General features: G+C 49.2%; 1 protein-coding gene across 1 annotated transcript in view; it reads right to left on the reverse strand.

Moving 5' to 3' along the window:
- Positions 1-19628, reverse strand: part of SCNN1G (sodium channel epithelial 1 subunit gamma) — a 22624-nt gene extending 2996 nt beyond the window's left edge. The window contains exons 1-10 of the mRNA XM_040635220.1: positions 19071-19628; positions 17011-17320; positions 15189-15379; positions 14125-14228; positions 10795-10958; positions 3232-3330; positions 1473-1590; positions 643-721; positions 502-559; positions 246-307 (exon numbers count right to left, since the gene is read on the reverse strand). Coding sequence (XP_040491154.1) covers positions 246-307; positions 502-559; positions 643-721; positions 1473-1590; positions 3232-3330; positions 10795-10958; positions 14125-14228; positions 15189-15379; positions 17011-17320; positions 19071-19387 — 1502 coding nt within the window. The 5' untranslated portion in view covers positions 19388-19628. The remainder of the gene's footprint in view (positions 1-245; positions 308-501; positions 560-642; positions 722-1472; positions 1591-3231; positions 3331-10794; positions 10959-14124; positions 14229-15188; positions 15380-17010; positions 17321-19070) is intronic.
- Between the last annotated feature and the right edge of the window lie 416 nt (positions 19629-20044).

Consider the following 20044-nt stretch of genomic DNA (forward strand, 5'->3'; position numbering starts at 1 on the left):
ATATATATATATATATACATATATATATAATCTCAATGGAAAATCATTTTCATCCTGAGGGTTATGGTCAAAACATTTGAGAGCCCCAGGCCTAGTGCAGGGCCTGGCTCCCGACACGAGCTCGATTCAATAGTTGTTGAATAAGGAAAGAGTGAACCAACAAGGTTTGGCAGCGAGGAAGCAGGCGAGGAGGCTGAGGCCCAGGGCCAGCGGAGGCAGAGGAAACAAGGCAGGGGTCTGCTTACTTGTTGAGTTTTTTCTTTATTTGCTGGCCTTGGTCCCATGTGAGAATGGGCAGCAACCATTTCTGTGTTGGAGAAAGAAGGAATGACCTGGGGATACCTAGAGAGCCCAGGCCCAGCCCGTGTGCCTCCCTTTTAGCCTCTGCCCCCCCGCCGCCCTGGCCTCCCCTGTGCATCTCCCCCGAGGTCAGAGGACCCATGTGGGACATCAGGCTGCGGGCCGAAGACGTGAGGGGAAAGACGGGGCAGGGTAACTTACCTCGGAAACCACAGATGGCCACTGTGCCAGACTGGTGGTCAGTGTCCACTCCTTAAAGCTAAGGGGGGAAGGGCACAGAGTGAGTGCGGGTGGCCCAGCCCAGCCCGGCCCTGTGTGCTCTGTCCCGCCAGGCCCACTCACCTGCAGGCTTCCCGGCACACTGCCTGGCAGCCCAGCTCCTCCCGGACAAAGGCCTGGTGCAGCTCATAATAGCAGTACACTGGGGGACAAGGCAGAGGGCAGCGTGAGCTTTGGGGCCACAGTGCTCTTCCGGGGGGGGGGGTCAGCCATGGGGCCCCCAGAGTCTCCTTGTAATGATTTCTCCTCCCCTTTTCTACAAACACTGGTTCTCTGGAAACAAACGCTGCTCTGTCATGTTGAGAGACGGAATACCATGGAGGTTAAGGACGTACGTTGGGGGGTCAGCAGCACTGGCTTTGAGTCTAGCTCTGTTACGCCCTGGCTATGCGACCCTGGACAAGTTGCTTCTCTGTTCTGAGCCTCAGTTATCTGTTCTGTGAAAGGGTACCACCCGTGGCTCCTGCCTCCTGCAGCTGAGAGAGGTGGTCAGCTTCTCAGCACAGGGTGGGGTTCAGCATTTGGTCCTTAGAAAGTGGAAGGGCGCCTGGGTGGCGCAGTCGTTAAGTGTCTGCCTTCGGCTCAGGGCGTGATCCCGGCGTTATGGGATCGAGCCCCACATCAGGCTCCTCCGCTATGAGCCTGCTTCTTCCTCTCCCACTCCCCCTGCTTGTGTTCCCTCTCTCGCTGGCTGTCTCTATCTCTGTCGAATAAATAAATAAATAAAATCTTTAAAAAAAAAAAAAAAAAGAAAGTGTAATTCAAGCCAGGCTTGAGGACAGGAGTAAAACTGCTTCACCTCTCTCTACCGACACCTCCCTCCTGCAAAAGGCCCTAGGACAGGCTGGTGGTGGGGCTGGGCTGACCCCACTGCTGGGGCGGGTCTCACTCACTCCAGTTGGGGTGCTGCTGATAGTTGCAGTAGTTGGCTGCTGGAGGCAGAGGCTGGTTATACTGGGCACACCCACATTTCTCCACCATCTTTGTCTGGAAGCACGAGTGAAGGCAGATCTGAAAGATGAAACCCAGGGGTTCCCTTAACCTCCTTGCGCGTGGATGCCAGAGAGCTCCCTCCCTCCACAGACTGCATCCAGGGGGCCGGCTCCCCACAGCTTTGGCGGACCGCATAAACGTGCCCCTCGTGGCACAGCGGACTGGGCCAGGAGTGGCCCTGGCGCCAAAGGCACCGAGGTAGAAAAGTGATTGAGAATTCAGATTAACTGAGAGGTGGAGAACAGGCTGAGCTGGGACTGGACCTGGGGCTGGCCTTTCTCAACCACGTGACTGCTGACATGGGTCGGGGGGGGGGGGACACTGGAGCAGATGCCAAGAAACAGAGAGAAACATAGTTCCCAACTTTTCTGTTCTCAGGTCCAGTTCCTCCACACTGGATCCTTGGGGACCGTCAGTTACCACCATAGCCACAAATCTTATAGCATACGAGCTCATGGCAAGGGCTCTGAAGGCAGGTGACTCCAGTACAAATCCCAGGTTTGCCACGCCCCAGCTGTGTGACCTCAGGTAAGTTCCTTAACTTCTCTGATGCGCTTGGTTTCTTCACCGTTTGAAATAAGTATGCCAGGACCTCCTTCATGAGGTTGTTGTGAGCAGGAAATGAATTGTTATAGGTAAGGTGTGTGTCCATGGTAGCCTCTCACTAAATACTATTCATGAGTGTCTTTCCACGAAGATGACCTTTTCTTTTCTTCTGGTCTTGAAGTCAGTTCGATTGTATCTCTATTGTAAGTAGACATTCTTCGACTAACAGTCTCTTTTCACTTAGCGGCCCTACCACCTCTCAGCTCAGCTCCAACGTAAGCTAGACGACGCAGTGTGTAGAAACACCTGCTCTTTTTTATTCTACTGGGAGGATTTTCATGAACTCTGAGCATCTCGGGAGGAGGGGAATTGCAGTCTCCCAGAATGGAAGAGAAGGCATAACGGATGATCGCACTCAAGGGTTGCCAATTCAAATGCTTTCGGGGGGCAGTGATAGAGGTAATACGCTAGGGGCTGGTGGGAACTCTGGGGAATGAGAACACATGCCTCCTTGAACAGGGCAATTCCACCTGCTCTTTACACTGCAGGGCTTTGGGCCCGAGGTTGCCAGATCTTATTTTTCAAGAGAAGCTTGAAATCTGGGTTTTCTTATGAAATTCCCTGACTTTTAGACCCCATTCTGGCCAGAAAAAAACTAGGTGTGCAGCCTGCAAGAGGCCTGGGGGCTGCCAGTTAGCAGCCCCTGATCCAAACCTACCTCCCCCTGTGATTGCTGAGGATGACATCACTTGCCCAAGGACATCAGTGAGCAAGGGGCATGAGGGGGCCCAGAGGCCGGGCTCCCATACCTCAGCCAGCGCCTCCCCCAGACTGCTGCTCTCCTGTCCCTCACTTGCCAAGGCCTATTTAGGAAGCTGGCCTGTCTCGGCTGTACATTGTGTTCCAAGCAAACCTCAATCAATCAATTCAGCTCTGGTTACAGACGGATTGAAGAAGACTGGAACCAGCTGGTGTTGTTTGTTCTTGAGGTCTTTGGATGAACCCCAGGAATTATCACCGGAGTTCCTGGTCCCAGACACACCCCAGCCTATAGATAACTGTCTCCTGTGTCCGGGCCACAACCCAGGGCTGAGTGCCCCCTCCCGCCCATACCTGGAGGGAATATGCAGCGTTGTAGATATTACTGATCGGCACGTCGCTCCCGTCCTCTGTGCACTGGCTGTAGGGCTCGCTCAGCTTGAAGGACTCCGTCTGTAATCACAGCAGCACCGTTCAGCCCTACCCCGCCCCAGGACCCAGACGGGACCACCGCTGGGAGCTGAGCATTAAGTCATTCATTCAACAAATATTTCTTGAGCACCTACTAGGTGGCTGGTGCTATTCTAGGCACTGTGGACTCAACAATGATCAATAGAGACAAGCTCCCTGCTCTCGTGGAGCTTACTTTCCAGTGGGGTTAGAGAGATGGCCAAAAGGCAAATAAATGCCCAAGATAATTGGATAATTATGGCTAGTGATCAGTGAAACTGGGAAGAGGGACTGAGGACTTGGGGGGGAGGGGCGCAGTCTTTCCAAGAGTGATTGAGGAAGATGCCTTTGAGAAAGGGACATGTTGGCTCAACAAGGAATGGCAAGAAAGAGCTGGATTTGCTAAGAAGTGGAGGAAGGGGGTAAGGCAGAAGCAGCAGCAAAGGCTGATGTGGGGTAGGACCAGGCTGGCTGGAAAGGCAGCACGAGAAAGATGAAGCCAGAGAGGGAGGCCGAGGCCAAGCCTCCTATACCACGCTGAGAAATCTGGATTTGGATTTTGAAATGGTAGTACGTCATCGGAGAAGCCACTGGGAGGGCGCAGGTGGGGAAAAAAGACCAGCAGTGTCTGTGTGCTTGGTGGGATTCTCCTCCCAGGGAAGGAGCCTTTTCCTACCCTCTTGTCTTCTTTTTTTTTTTTTTAAGATTTTGTTTATTTATTCGACAGAGATAGAGACAGCCAGCGAGAGAGGGAACACAAGCAGGGGGAGTGGGAGAGGAAGAAGCAGGCTCCTAGCGGAGGAGCCTGATGTGGGGCTCGATCCCAGAACGCCGGGATCACACCCTGAGCGGAAGGCAGACGCTTAACCGCTGTGCCACCCAGGCGCCCCTCCTACCCTCTTGTCTTCTGATCTCAGAAGCTGACTTGGAAAAATTGACTTTCTTAGAGAGGGCCAAGGAATGCCCAATAGAGTAGAATGATACGCTGATCAGAGGCGATGAGAGAATCGTAACTCACAGTTCAAAAACCTTATGAAATGATGTTTTATTGTGGTTTAGTAAGTGGCTCTAGCTTAATATTTGTCACTGCAAATAAACAATCCAGACAAGCAGATTTAAAAAAGAAGAAGAAGGGGCGCCTGGGTGGCACAGCGGTTAAGCGGCTGCCTTCGGCTCAGGGCGTGATCCCGGCATTACGGGATCGAGCCCCACATCAGGCTCCTCTGCTATGAGCCTGCTTCTTCCTCTCCCACTCCCCCTGCTTGTGTTCCCTCTCTCGCTGGCTGTCTCTATCTCTGTCAAATAAATAAATAAAATCTTAAAAAAAAAAAATAAATAAAAAATAAAAAAGAAGAAGAAGAAGAATGTCTCCCAGGGGCAATGATAATTGAATATAAACTGTGACCAGCTTATAGCCCGGTTCCTTGTTTTTTTGTTTTTGTTTTGTTTTGTTTTCTGAGAGTGGGAGAAAAGGGGAAATTGATGGCAGATTTGCGGGGCGGAAGAAAGTCTTTTTTTCCGTTGAAGAGTGGACAGACAGACAGAAAGATAATGGGGGGGGGGGAGGGGGGGCGGGTGGACTCANNGAGTTTGACCTAGGTGGAAAATGTAGACATCTCAAGTAGCTGTAATCTCCTTCTATTTGTATTGTAATCCATCTGCTGACCATTAGTCGCCCTCAATTAACCTGCAGGAACCTCAAGGGCAATTAACAATGCCCATTTTAAAACATTTAAACAACAGAGGCAAAGGGGAAATAACCACGTGGGCTCCTCTGTTTCTTAGGAGAGGAGCAGATCTGATCTCAGATATACAGACAGACAGACAAGCGGACGGGCAAATACATACTCACACATTCCCTTTGCCCCGCCATCTCCCCTTCTCACTGACAGTGAAGAGTGAGCATCTTTCTGTGTCAGCACAAAATAAACAGACTTACTTCATTCCTCCGATAGCTGGGTAGCTAACAGATTTAGAGTCTTTAGAACATGCCAGGGCTGGCTGGGCACTGGGGCACAAAGATGCCGACAGTGGCTTCCCTGGAAGGCACTTCACCTCAGCACCAGCCTCTCAGCTTCCCCGAGGCTGCAGGCTCCCTGGGCAGATGTTCCTTCAAGCCCGTGGGTCCTGCTGAGCTGTCCACAGAGCCCAGCGTGTGGCAGCTACAGGCCCAGCCTGCCTGGGGTGTGTTGGGCAGGGGGGAGTACAAGATCCCAGCATCTAGGTGACAGGGTCCGTCTACTTGGATAAGCCTGTGCAGCTGGCAAAGGTGGCTGGACTTCCTTCTACTTTGAGGACCAACCCACGGGCCACTTCCAGAAGACACATGGTGATAAATCATCTTTTGACTTTTATGCTTCTGAGTCCTCAATGGCCCAGTCCTCCGTAACAACGCTGATTGAACTCAGAGCCCCTGGGTTATTCAGGTCGCTTCCTAAAGCAATGAGAGTAGGGTGGGGTGGGGGGTTGGGGGTGGGGAGGTAGGGCAGATGGGGCAGGTACTCTAGTGCTCCCTCTCTGGCTTGCTCTCTTTTTCTCTCCCTCCCTTTCTCTCTCCCTTCCACCATCAGTTTTTCAGAACTGCTGGTCTGTTCCTGACCCCTAGGGACACAAAAATGAGAGCGGGTATATGTGTATGCGAATGGATGCAAGTTTTGTGTATATATGTGTGAGCACACATGCATGTCAGTGCATACATGTGTATGTGTGAGGTGTGTGTGTGCATGCATGTGTGTGTGCATGCATGCATGGGTATATGTAGGCGTGATTAAGTCTATGCGAGTGTATGTGTGGGCAACAGGGCCCATTTTTATCAAACCAGATCTTACGGGCTTCCTTCTTAGAATCTTGGGGGAGGCCAGCATTTGCACAGGAATCCTCAGCTTCTTAGATTTCATTTATTTATTTGAGAGAGAAAGAAAGAGAACATAAGGGGGCAAGGGGAGCGGGGGGTGGGGTGGCAGAGGGACAAGCAGACCCCCTGCTCAGTGGGGAGCCTGAGGCAGGGTTGATCCCAGAACCCTGAGATCATGACCTGGGCAAAAGTCAGATGCTTTGACTCACTGGGCTACCCAGGTGCCCCTCTGCTCACCTCTTTAAAGGTATAAACTGTGCCAGGGAAAAGCCCAGGTGGAAGCATGATGCCCTAGATGGAATTACGGGTGGTTTAACTCTCTTTTTGCTTCTGTTCTGTTTTTATATTGTAATATATAAAATTATACTAGAATATTTATAAATATTTATAAATATAATAAAATATTATAAAAATTTATAAATATTATAAAATTTATTTGTGTATGGAGAAAAGAAAAAGAATTAATATATGAAGTTAGGACTAGTGCTGACTCTTTAGAGGAAGTAGTGAAATCTATCTCTACTTCACATTCTGCAGAGAAAACATTCTAGTGAGTTAAAGTATTAATTGAAATAATAAAATAACTTGAAGGTAGCTCAATATCTGATCTCAAGGAAGGAAAATCTTCAATAAGCATGATAACTAAAGAAGAAAAATATTTTGACTCTGTAAACATTTGAAGTGTTTGCAAGTGAAACAGTAGCATAAAGAAAACTAAAAGGAAAGCACAAACCGGAAAAGATATTTACAACACATATGGCAAATAACTAGTACTCTTTCTATATATATAGAAGAGATCAACGTCTCATAAAGAAGGAAAGTGTCACCAAGGACAAGAAAAACTTTGCTAACCTCTCTTTTAGCTTCAAACCTATTTTTTCCTTTCCTTCACATCTCTTCTCTTAGAAATAAAAGTACAGTAACAGCCAATATTTTTGGAAGCACTGTTCTACATGCTTCACATGAATCAACTCACTGAATTCTCATCAGCCTATAAAGGCACATTATTATCAGCATCCCCATTTCACAGATGAGGTAACTGAGACATTGAGATTACACAACCAAATTGCAAAGCTGGGCACTTAATCCCTGTCATGCATATGCTTGTGAAAAGAGGTGTGCATGTGTTTTAAGATAAAAATGCACAGTAGGGTTTGCAATGACAGTGAAGTCTCCCCTCTCTCCAAGACTTGGTTCCACACTACCACTTCCTCATCTCCCATTCATGATCCAGCTCATTGTACTTAGGTTTCTATTCCACTCCTTCTGTGGAAAACTGCTCTGCCAAAAACCACCGGTGATCTCTTGGTTGTCAAACCCAGAGAGCACCTTTTGCCCTTTCTCTTGACTGACCTCTCATCTGCATTTGGCACTTTGGTCCATACCTTCCTTTAAACTCTCTTCTTTGATTTATCTGACACCAATTCTTTCTGGGTGCTGCTCCTCATTCTCTGCCTCTATTTCTCCATTTTCTCTCTGCTCAGCCCTTACACATTTGCATTCTGTCTCAGGTCTTGGGTGATGGCATTTATTTCCAAGTCTAGAATTATGCTAGATGCCCACCCCAACCCCCACCTCCATTTTTCTCCTGAGCTCCAGGTTCATAGCATCTCTGGACATTTTCCCCATGATTCCCCAAAGGCACAACAACTTGGGTATGTTCCGAACCGAAGTGATCATCCTCCCCCACAAACTTATCCCTCTTCTTGCATTCCCTAATTCTGAGCCTGGGACCTCCATCCACCCCACTGCCCAAGCCAAAACCTAAATATCAGTCTAACTTCCCTTATAGCAAGGTCTTTCCTCACTGACCTTGGTTGTCAAGCCCTGCTGCTTCCGTGCAATAGTACCTCTCAAATCCATTCACTTACACTCATCCCTACAGCCATTGCCTCAGCTAAGGGCCCCATTCTTTCTTCCTGGAATTGCTTTAAGTACACTGTCTCCAGTATCTTGATTACTTTATCTTAATTACTTTATCTTGACTACACTTCGCCAAAGACATTTCTCAAAAACTTTCACTACTCAGGTTAAAATCCTTCCTGTGACCCCTTTGTAATTGCTTTGCCCTTTGTTTGGACTAGCCCTTCCTGAAACTCTGCCTGACACTTGCCCTTCAAGAATCTATCAGCTAGGAAGCCTTCACCAACAGTTGTTCCCAAACATCTGTACATCCATCCATACAGCCATCTAGCCATCCAACATTATTTATTGAGCATCTACTATGTTCTAAGAACTGAGCCTGGTAACAAGACAGAATGTCTCTGTTCCCATGGAGCTGGGAACTGTATCACAAAGCTGTGTGGTCTTAAAGATAAGATCTTTAAAGGTAGGTGTGCTGTTGTATTCATCTCTGAACTTCCGGTGCTTTGGACACACAATCCCTCACTGAATGAAGGAAAATTTTTTAACCAACTGAGTCTACCAGCTTTACGTGCCTATCGAGAAAAATAAGTAAACAAAAAAATAAGAAAGGAAGGAAGTCTAGTTTGTTTGGACTTATTCTTGGTAACCCCATGTTGACCTCTTAATAATCCCTAAGATTACTTTTTGTTGTTCCAAATGGTCATAAATCAGAAAGAGAGCTGACTGACCCTGCTCTGTCACTTTGGTTTTATACATCTCAAATTAGGTATAGCAGAAAACCCACCCATGTCTTTGTTTACCCACGACTGTTAAAGAAAACATCTGCTTAACAAAACGGTGGGTATTCCTAAGCTCAGAGAAGGAAATCAGAGGGCAAAATTCCTTAGTTCTTGCACTTCTCCAAGCTTTTGATCCCCTCCTCCAAGCCTGCAGACACTGTGAGGGGTGGAAGGGAAGGATAGGGCAGAAGGATAGATAATAAAAATTTCTTAAAGGATAGGATGTACTGCAAATCCCAAGTCCTTATTCAGGGTGCAGATAAAACTGCATGGGCAATGTTGAGTGAAAATGTTCCCTATTCCGATTTGGGAGCTTTGCAGTCCTGGTGAATAGAAGAATCAATGACCCAGATCCTTAAGTGGTACCCTAAAGTCTTTCCAAGCCACGGTTTCATAGCTTGGGGCTCAAAATTATTTGTGGGGGGAGGAACAATCTATATTCACACAGTCCAAGTTGGTACACAACACTTCTCATGTTGAAACAAACTTCCCACATTGGAACATGCCTCCCCAGCATACCCAGGTTCCAGGCAACCATCTTGATTGTTTCTCTTGTCCAGAGTTGCCCATCTGATGTGGGCACGGAAGCCACAGATTTCCTCTGGAATGTCACCATGTACTCAGTTCATCATCTCGGCTGTCTCAGCTTAAATATTGCTTCCTTAGGAAAGCACTCCTTGAACTCCCCATTTCACCCCATTAAAAAAAGCCCTAGGTCAGCCATCCCCTGATAGGTTCTCATCCATCCTGCATTTCTCCTTGGTAGCACTGATGATGATTATAATTAATCATTTGTGCAATTTTTTGTTTGTCATTGATCCTCTCTGCCAGACTCTAAGCTCCAACAGGACAGCGACCGTGTCTTATGCTCTGATACGGTCCCAGTGTCCAGCACATAAAGACGCTCAGGAAATGCTTGTTGAATGGATAAGTAATGGATGGATATACAAGCCCCAATGCTCACGATATCACTTTATAACCCAATACGAGGCCATCACTTATAGCTGTACTAAAGCTGATGTCATTCTAGCCTTACTTTTGCTTAGGAAGACACACTTTGCTTCTCCTCTCATGTTGAACTACTCAGCTTTCTAAAGCTGAGGTTCCTGGGTTTTCTGCCTCTTGGGATAATAACCAGAGTTTGGTAAAAACAAAGATCTTGGGCTCATCTCTCAGAGATTCTGACAGTGGATCTGAGTCCAATGATCAGTCAGGTTTGAAAACCACTGCTCTGGAGAACAGATTTGCAAGGAATGAAGACGAAAGGTGGAGAGTTACTGGCATAAAAAGACCTCAGTCCTGCAAACAAGAAGATTGCATAAGTAGTGGAATGTCTGGGGCACGCCCCTCACCTTGCCCTTCTGCCTCTGTTGGGCATAGTTGACTCAGGGCTTGGAGTCTGCAGCCCGAATGTGCTTCTGGTGACAGGTATGAGTGTTTTGAGCACCCGGTGAGATCAGAGAAGGTCAAAGAGTTGAGGGAGAAGGAGGTTTTTGATGAATGAAGTAAAATTGATGGAAGTATGATTGTGTAAATAGAGCTCCGATGGCCCAGTGACTTCCCATTAGCCATTAAGGAGTGGTTTACATGCCTCATCGACATTTAGGTGGCCCAGAAAGAAAGGTGTTAATCTGCTCTATTTATATTAGTGACAACTATAGTTAATGTCTGACGCTTTGCTCCTCACACAGTTTCCATAAATGCTAGTGTCTGTCTTTACAACAAGCAAGGTTCCTTCAGTTCTTCCCCAAAATGGCATCCTGTGTCCTCGTTCATCCATACAGAAGATACAAAGACAGCCTTTAGTAGAACTGCTGGACTGACCACTGCAGTAACTGTTAGCAAATCCAGGACTATGCTTCCTTTTGAAACGAACACACTTTTCCATAAGCTGCATCTGATTGGTTATCCTTGGGGGGAAAATCTGTTCTCCTTGCCACCCCTAGAGAAATCAGAACATTCTCTTACCAGGTGCATCCCTATGGAGGTGGCCATGGCAGGCTCGATCTCTGTTCCCACGTCCTCGATGAAGGGGTATTCATCCTGCCGATGGACAATCACCTTGGCCCCGCTGGAGGACACCAGGAAAGGGTTGTACTCCTCTTCGTTTATGTACAAGATGACCTGCAGCCCTGGGAAGAGAAAAGGCTACTGCGGTCAAAGGCCCGTTAAGCATTCCCTGGTGTAAGCCTACCTCTCCTGGTGCTCTGGGAGGCTCCAAACCAAGACTCAGGCATTTCCAACAAGTAAAAGGTGGGCAGGGCTAGACTAGAAGCTTCGTGGAGGAGAGGGGGTGAGGGATGGTGCCCGACTTGCTCACTGCTGTGTCCCCCAAAACAGCATCACTGCCACAGTTCTGCTGAGCAATAAAGGAACTGCTACCCTGCCTGAGACATCCATCTCTACATGGTCCTTTGAGATGGGCGTTCTACAGAGCATCCAAAGGGACTTGCAGTGCTGTGGTTGCTTAAACCCTTATAGAAAAGCACCAATGGGATATCTGATCACTGGTCTAACTTCTCTCCATACTCCAGCTCCTACCCTTGCAGGGTATTCTGCGCCCAGCAGCCAGAGAGACTTTGAAAACTGGAAGTCAGGGGCACCTGGGTGGCCCAGTCAGTTGAGCATCCGACTCTTGGTTTTGGCTCCAGTTGTGATCTCAGGGTCAGGAGATCGAGCCCAGTGTCGGGCTCTGCACTCAGCGTGGAGTCTGCTTAAGACTCTCTCTCTCCCTCTGCCCCTCGGCTCCTCTGCTTATCTGCCTCTCTCTCTCAGACAAATAAATCTTTATAAAAATTTGAAAATAAAATTGGAAATCAGAGCAGGTCTCTCCCTTGCCTGAAGCCCTTCAGTGGCATCTCATTGGATACATGGGAACTCCATGGAATAAAATCCGTAAACCTGACCGTGGCTGTCACACCTGCAGCGATGCAGCCCTGCCTCCGTTTCCCTCCTCGTCCCCCTGCCTGCTCCCTCAAGAAGCTCCGGACACACAGGACTGCTTTCTGTTTCCGGAGCACATCGAATTCATTTCCTTCTCCGTGTTTTTGTACTTGTTAGTGCCCTGAATGCTGTTCTGCGGGTCTTTTCACCCCTAACTAACTGTTCCCACAGATGCCTCCTTATTTGAAATAAAAGCCCCATCCTGACCCCAGCACCCCCTTCCCTTTCACTACTTGATTTTCCTCATAGCCCTCATTAGGATTTATAAGCAGAAAATGTCTATAAGTTTGTTCATTCATTTGTTATCTGCCTCTCCCCACTGTAGTTCAAGCTCCCTTGAAGCAGAGATGGCATCTGTTTACCGCAGGGTCTCTGACACCTGGAAGAGGACCTGGCATACCTCAGGTACTCAATAAATGTTTGGCGAATGGCTGAGCAAATGAGCAGGGCCTCTATGGATTGAAGCAACAAAACTTCGAGAGTTCGGGGGCGCCTGGGTGGCTCAGTTGGTTAAGCGACTGCCTTTGGCTCAGGTCATGATCCCGGGGTCCTGGGATAGAGCCCTGAATGGGGCTCCCTGCTCAGTGGGGAGCCTGCTTCTCCCTCTCCCTCTGCCGCTCCCCCTGCTTGTGCTCTCTCTCTCTCAAATGAATAAACAAAATCTTTAAAAAAAAGAAAAAAAAAGGAAAAAAGAAAACTTTGAGAGTTCATTCTGACTTCTTCCATTTACAAGTAAAGGAACTGAAGCCCAGAGCAGGCAAGTGATTTGCTCAAGGTCACACAGCACATAGGTAGCAAAGCCAGGACTCTGCAACTCTTAGCTCCCAGTTCCCAGACTACTTCTTCCCACCAAAGAACGTGCCCTGATTTATGGTTTCTTGCAGACTTGGTGAGAATACAGACCACACAGTAGCAAAGGCTAGGTGTCCAACATGCTGTTTTCCTCTACGACAAGAACTTGCCTTTCCTTATGGGAACATATCTGTATATCAAATCTTGTTCAATGTACTCAGGACTTTGCACAAATTCCTTTTGTGGGTAAGTCAGGCCCATCTGTTCCTGCCTGCCCTACAAAGGTCACAGTAGTAGAGCAGTGGTAGTAGTAGGGTCGGAGGTCGTATCGGTATTATTGGTGCTGGTGATAGTAGTGGAATTGCTACTAACAGTAGGAATGCAACCACAACCAGCATTTATTGTGTGTTTCATGTGTGTTGAGGACTGAATTGTGTTCCCCTCCCTCTAAATTTGTATGTTGAAATCCTACCCCGTAATGCGACAGTATTGGAGGTAGAGCCTTTAGAGAGGTAATTAAGGTTAAATGAAGTCATAAGGCGAGCCCTGATCCCATAGGACTGGTGTCCTTATGAGAACAGGAGGCAATAACAGCGCTTGCTGTCTCGCTCGCGTGCTCTCTCTCTCTGCCTGTCACAGAGGAAAGGCCAGGTGAGGACACAGCAGGAAGGCAGCCACCTGCAAGCCAGGAAGAAAGGTCTCACCAGAAACCAAATTCACCAGCATCTTGACCCTGGGCCCCTCGCCTCAAGAACTGAGAGAACGTGGGGCGCCTGGGTGGCACATCGGTTAAGCGCCTGCCTTCGGCTCAGGGCGTGATCCCGGCGTTATGGGATCGAGCCCTACATCAGGCTCCTCCGCTATGAGCCTGCTTCTTCCTCTCCCACTCCCCCTGCTTGTGTTCCCTCTCTCACTGGCTGTCTCTATCTCTGTCGAATAAATAAATAAAATCTTAAAAAAAAAAAAAAAAAGAACTAAGAGAACATAAATGTCTGTTTTTCCGGCTGCTCGGTCTGTGATACTTTGTTATGCAGACTGATCCAGTGTGTGCCAGGACTTACTCAAAACACTGTACGTACACTAAGTCCTCTCAGTAACCTTAGAGCACACATATTATTATGATTCCCACTTTGCACGGGGTCACACGGTGAGCAGCAGAGCCGGGTTTTGGCTCCAGAATGCGTTATCTCAACCAAGATAAAGGTATGTTTGCCTCCCTAATCTCCTGTTCCGCATATCTGGGTTCAAGTCCGTCTGAAAGCTGCCTGCCCGGTGTTACTCATTCCAGCTACAAGCTCAAACCAGAGTGGTTTTCCAGAACAAGAAACCCCAGTGATGTCACCATTGCGCTCTCTCTCTCTCAAAAGTGAAGAGGAGACGTCACAGAAAGGAAAACAGACACCGAAAAAGAAGGAGCCAGCACGGATGATGTAAATGCTGCACCGAAAGGGGAAATGGTGTCCCTGGTTTCTGGCCAGATGGAGAGGTCCTGCATTTCTGGAAGTCTCAGCACCCCAACTGTCCTGCTTCCAACATGCTCACTGTTGGTGCGGATTTCCTTACCATATTCGCTTCCCCCCATGGACGTGCTGAGGATGGTCTCGTTCTTTCGGTTGTTGAATGTGTAGCAATTCCCATACATTGGATGGTGGAGAAGCGTGAAGTTTCTATGAGGAAGAATACGGTCAGAAGGAGCTCTGGTGGGAACTCTGCTCATGCATCTGAGCTGAAGACTGGATGGGCTGTGCTTAGGGGGCCCACTCTCTTTTATGGACAATGGATAATAGATATGACTTACTTCCTCTACCTTTCGTCTGATAAGCCACAAACAAAGCTGCTCGCCCAGGCTGACACATGCATGATGTAGGACTATTCTCTGCTTTGCTCCCCCTCTCAACCCTTTCATCTCTGCCTCCATCCCGACGTGGCACTCCTTGTGCCATATGCCTGCCCCCAAATTCCTCTACTTGTGAATTGCTCAGCCAACACTTGACATTTTTTCCATTCCAACACCAGAAAATGGTCCCCAGAGAAGGAACCACATCACACGCATCCTTACATTGACTTTAGAACCCAACCCTCAAGCAGACATGATTCCAATCACTCCGCTTCCTCAGGACCAATATATCTACTTACATATAGAAAGGCTTAGTGTTTAAAAAGAATGAAGTAAGCCTTTTGGTTAGGCAGGAACACTCTAGAATGTCCCATCACTGCTCAGTCACCACCAGGGGTCTGAGTGTTAACTTAAAGGCAGAAAGAGAGCTCACCCATCTGTACATAGGTCTTTCTTCCTTTCTCTTTCCCACCTTACCTTCCTTCCTTCGTCTCTTCCTCTGTGGTAGGCTGGCGGTTCTGAATTATCGGTGTGCACGATGGTGGGGTCCAAGGTTATACATACACCATCAACCGCTCTGTTTTTATGAGTAACTTAATGAGTTCAAGGCTATTTAGACTCCACACCATCTCTATCTTCCTCACTGACTCTCGAGCCTAGCTCCCGTGTAAGCTGTTTTCCAAAAGGCGGCGTCAGTGAGAAGAGCACCTTTCCCTCCCAAGCCCTGCCAAGCTGAGCTGCAGGTGCAGGCAAGGGGCTCAGAGCTAAGAGAGCAGACTCCTGTCCTGACCTGGCATCGCAGGACACCCCGTCAAAGAGGCAAGTAACCAGCAGCTCCTCCGCGGAGTAGCTCATGTTGATCTTCTTCTCCAGAGGGACCTGGGCCATGATGTTCATGTAGTGCAGCTGGTACCACTCCTGGATGGCATTGACCCCCGAGCTGAAGGTGTAGAGGGCACAGTGGGACGTGTCATTTGAACACTGCGAATAAGAGGAGACAGGAGGCTGAAGCCATCGGCACCAGCACCGGCCTTCAGAAGGACGGTGAGGATGACGAACTGGCATCTAGACCAGACACTCCGGGGGAACAGGAGGGACACCCGAAGCAAGGATGGGCTTCCTCTTACTTCCAGGGGCTCAGAGAGATCAGCCTCAAGGACCAAGAAGGGGCTGAGAGGAGAACAGTCCCCCTGAATGACTCCCTGTGGCTGTTTACCGGATAAGAAGAAAAACCAGTTTCTTTAGCATCTCCAGATATCCAGGCTATGGTTGATTATTGCTACTGACTTCCCACACACCTCTAGCCATTTCCTATTCGTGCAGCAGTCTAGAAATCTGGACGCTTGCCCAGACTCCGGCATGATTTCTCTGCAGGATCTTGGGCAAGGTGTTACAGCTCCATTATTTCACCCACCAAATGTTGGCTAAAATGCCACCCTTCCCAACCTCAGAGAGCAGTTGGGAGGACCAGCATTTAAAATGTATAATAATGAGAGCCTTATAGGGAGACTGTAGTATGTTTCAGATGTTCTATCACACAGAGTTTAGAAACTTTCAAATGGACAGACATTGAAGGGCTGATTTTGCTCTCAAGGGTTACGGAGCGGCTATCTCATGAAAATACCCGGGAAGACTTTGAAAAGTCTCAGTGAATAAGAGAAAGGGCCATTTTTTTTTTTCTGGATTTGTAGCTGGTGTTCTGAGGTCTCACAATTGGCAAGCCAGGCATTAGGTATAGAAGAGGTGTCTCATCCTACAGAGGTGTCTGGGGCACAGAGAAGTAGGGTGATTGATTGACTTTGCCCAGGACACTAATGGAATTCAATTTTGGTGAATGGCTGTCTGTTCAGAGCCCCTCACACAGGACCAAGAAGGAGAGCTAGAAGGTCAGGTTACGGCACCTCACAAAGGCACGTACTGCAGGGAATGTCGGGTATTTCTGCTGCTTATTATCTATTTTATTCCTTCGGGGGTCTGCACCCTAATTTTGCTTTGGTGGAGTGTCCTTTCCCCTGTTGGATACAGTCTGATGAGGCTGTCCACCATGATGCCTCGCCCTCTGTTAGCCATTAGGTGACCCAAACTTGGTCAATCAGATAGTCCCAAGATAGGATTTGAATCGTCTTTATGGATGGATTAGCAAAAAGCCTAAAAATAGTTGAAGTTTATTTAATACAGCAGCCATACGTGAGATGACTCCACCATTTCTTGCCACCTAGATCCCTGGATCCTCCCTAATTTCTGTCTTTTGAGAGGCCTCCATGAACTACTGGTCCCTTTGTAAGACGTTTTTTTTTTCCTCTTAATATTGCCTGAATCAGGGTCCTGGGATCGAGCCCCGCATCAGGCTCCCTGCTCCTCTGGGAGCCTGTTTCTTCCTCTCCCACTCCCCCTGCTTGTGTCCCCTCTCTCGCTGGCTGTCTCTGTCAAATAAATAAATAAATAAAATCTTAAAAAAAAATGGCCTGAGTCTGTTTTAGTTGCTTGCAGACCCTTAACTGGGTGTATTTCTTTGGGCAGGACCATGGGGACGGTGGCAAAGAAGAAACCTCCCTGGACCCACCCCCTCCGGCCCATCTCATGCCCCCCAGCTGTGAGGACGTGCATCTCACCAGTTGGAATCCCACCACCTCCTTAGACGCGTGCACATCCATGGCATCCGACGCCTTGTGAATGATGCGCCCACTGAATTTCCGCTTCCGCCCTGTGAGGAAGTCCCTGACCTCGCCGGTCTCATCCTGACTGAAAGCCATCAGTGGGACCAGTTTGAGGAATTTGGGCCGTGTGCCCTCCCAAGCCGAATTCCAGGACTCTGCCTCTCGGCGTTTTCGAGACGTATTCTCCGGAAAGCCATACAGGGTCTTCAGAGCCACTCTGGTCTCCTGTTCCAAGTCAGCTAGAAGGTCCCGCACCACACTGTACCTGCCAAGGTGGGAAGGAGGAGTCAGGGAAAGGGGAAGCCCCTTTGACAGAGTGCTGGCACTTCTCCCCTCTGCTTTCCATCAGTGGATGTCAGCCCTGGGCCCACTTCTACCCTGCTTCCTTGGCCAAGGAGACCAAGCCTTTTACGATTTGCCCCATCCAAAGTGACTGTTGGCTTAAGTAAACGGTGACCCTTGCGTGACTTCTCATGGCTTCATTTCTGCCACTACCATCTGCTTGCTCTCGGGGTGTGTTGGTGAGTTTGCCCCAACCAGCATTTCTGGAGTGGTGACTATCAGGTGCCTCCCATAAACCAGCCCCGGTGAGGACAATTACAGTGCAGACAATACCTGCTAACTAGAAGTCTGTCCAGGGGACAGGCTCCGTCTCCACCAAGCTCACTTGGCCCTGCCCTCGGATTCCCCTTGAATCAGTGCTGGGAGGGAAGAGGTAGAACCGTCACCTTGACAGCCCCCAAGAACACAGAAGAATGATACAAAACGTAACCACATGAAGCACAACACCATCTTTAAATTCTCATAATGCAAGTAGTTCTGGTCTCCGTCCTAACTGCCCCCCTCTCTCCTCTCTCTGTCCCTTGCTCCGTGACTAGGCGGCACAGAATGGTGACTGAGTGTATAAATTCCAGGGCCAAACTACCTGGGGTCCAGTTCCCCATGCTGGTTCTGGATTTGTGACCTTGGACAAGTCATTTTAGCCTTTTGGTGCCTCGGTTTTCTCACCTGTGAAATGGGATTGCTGCAGAGATTCCATGAGTTTATCTTGTGTGTGTGTGTGTGTGTGTGTGTGTGTGTGTGTGTGTGTGTAAACATTCACTATTAATTTTATTAGTGGAATTAACATTTGTTAATATTTCACTCCTCCACCACAACTCAGCTCCACTAGGACAAAGACTGTTGGGTTGTTCAGTTCTATGCCCCAGACTCTCACACACTGCATGACAACTTATCTGATTATGGAATAAGCGATGGATGGAAGAGAGGGAGGGAGGGACAAAAAGACTCTGGGGTGGAGAATGAGTCTTAGACTTGATTTTGATTTTGACCAGTTGGTTTCCTTTGATACTCTTCCTCCCCTGCTCCCCCTTCTCTCCACACCCACACCTGCTCAGACAAATTCTGCCAGATTCTGACCAGCCTCACAGATCAGTTTTCAATAATCCTGAGCAGGACTCCAGTGACCCATTTAGAACAGGCCCCGTGGCAGACAATAGAGCAGGACCAAGGGTTGATCCTGCCCAGAGCCCGGTGATCTCAATTAGTGGGGCAGGGTTCACTCAGATGAGGGTTTGGGGCAGCTGAGATGCTTCCGGAAGTCACCTGGGTGTCACTTCTGAGTCAGCCTCCAGCTCACATTTTGGGGAGAGTGAGGTGTAAGCTTACAGGGCTCAGGGGAAATGGCTAAGCTGGGCTGTGTGTAGGGGGGGGGTGTGGGTGGGTGTGGGTGTGCTCATGTGCAGGTGCCGGGGGGGGGGGGCTAGCCCATTCCAGGCCCAACCTCCAAGTGAAACTGACCCCTACGCCCTCCCCCTCCTGCACATCTTGAACTAGCCCATCCTCAGGAGCAGCTGATAGACAGAAAACTTGGTACAGATTTAGGACCTGGGAGAGGGAGTTTACCAAGGTTGGCAACGAATTCAGATTTCTAAAAAGCATGTCTGTGGGCTGGCCCGTGGCACCTTGGAGAGGGGCTGCGGCCCCCACCCCGTAGCCCTGCTCCTGCCTCTTACTTGTAAGGGTTGATGTTGCAGATGGTGACAGCAGGAAAATCCAGCTTCTGGAAGTGGACTTTGATGGAGACAGAGACGGTGTAGAAGGAGGCCACGAGGAGCGCACACTGCCAGAAGATCAGGGCCACGGCGGTGAGCGTGAACAGAATCCAGAGCAGGCGGCGCAGGCGGCCACGGGACACGACGATGCGGCGGCAGCCGTGGGTGTTGGTGTTCAGGCAGTACCACCGCATCAGCTCTTTGATTGTAGGCGCCTGGGGCCCCCTCACCGGCAGATTCTTCTTGATTTTGGCTTTGATCTTCTCTCCAGGAGCCATGGCGAGGCTGGGACGTGGACACTGGGCAGGGGTGGAGAAGAAAAGCAGGTGAGCTCACAGCTCCCTCCTCCCCGCCGGGCTGGCCGGTCCCTGGAGGCCAGACTCTGGGAAACTCCAGCCCATGTGCCCTCAGAGGCCACCTTCCTTTTTCCCTCTGGGGTCTGGACAAGTCTGCATTCTGAGGTCCCGGTCCCTTTTCCAGGGAATTTGGTTTTTTGGTCACAGTAGCTGCCAAAGGGTGGCCTCCTCTTGCGGGCCCCAGGCCCAGCCCTGCGTGGGGGCTGGGTGGGGTTTAACCCATGAATCACTGGACAGGTTTGAAGAGCCTTTCCCCTGGGTGCCTGGAGCAGGAGCCCTCCACACCACTTTTATCACGCTCTGCCCTATTTAGAGCATGGCCACCCGCCCCTTTGCACTTCCCTCAACCTGCCCCCTCGAGGGCAGCATTCCTATCTCGCTTAAACCCCCCATGCCTAGCTCAGTGTCTCCCCGAGCAAGTGCCCTACACTTCTCTTCCGACAGATACGGCCTGCTAAGAGAATTGCTCGGCAGCCAACTGAGATCCTGGTCGGTCCGCTCCCAGCCGCGTTTTCCAGACTTTCCCCCCTCTGCTTTCCCTGCAAGTAGAGTTTCTGTTTCATTTCTGTTTAACTCCAT

The sequence above is a fragment of the Ursus maritimus genome, unplaced genomic scaffold (genome assembly GCF_017311325.1).
Source record: "Ursus maritimus isolate PB19 unplaced genomic scaffold, ASM1731132v1 scaffold_2, whole genome shotgun sequence".
Taxonomy (NCBI): Eukaryota; Metazoa; Chordata; class Mammalia; order Carnivora; family Ursidae; genus Ursus; species Ursus maritimus.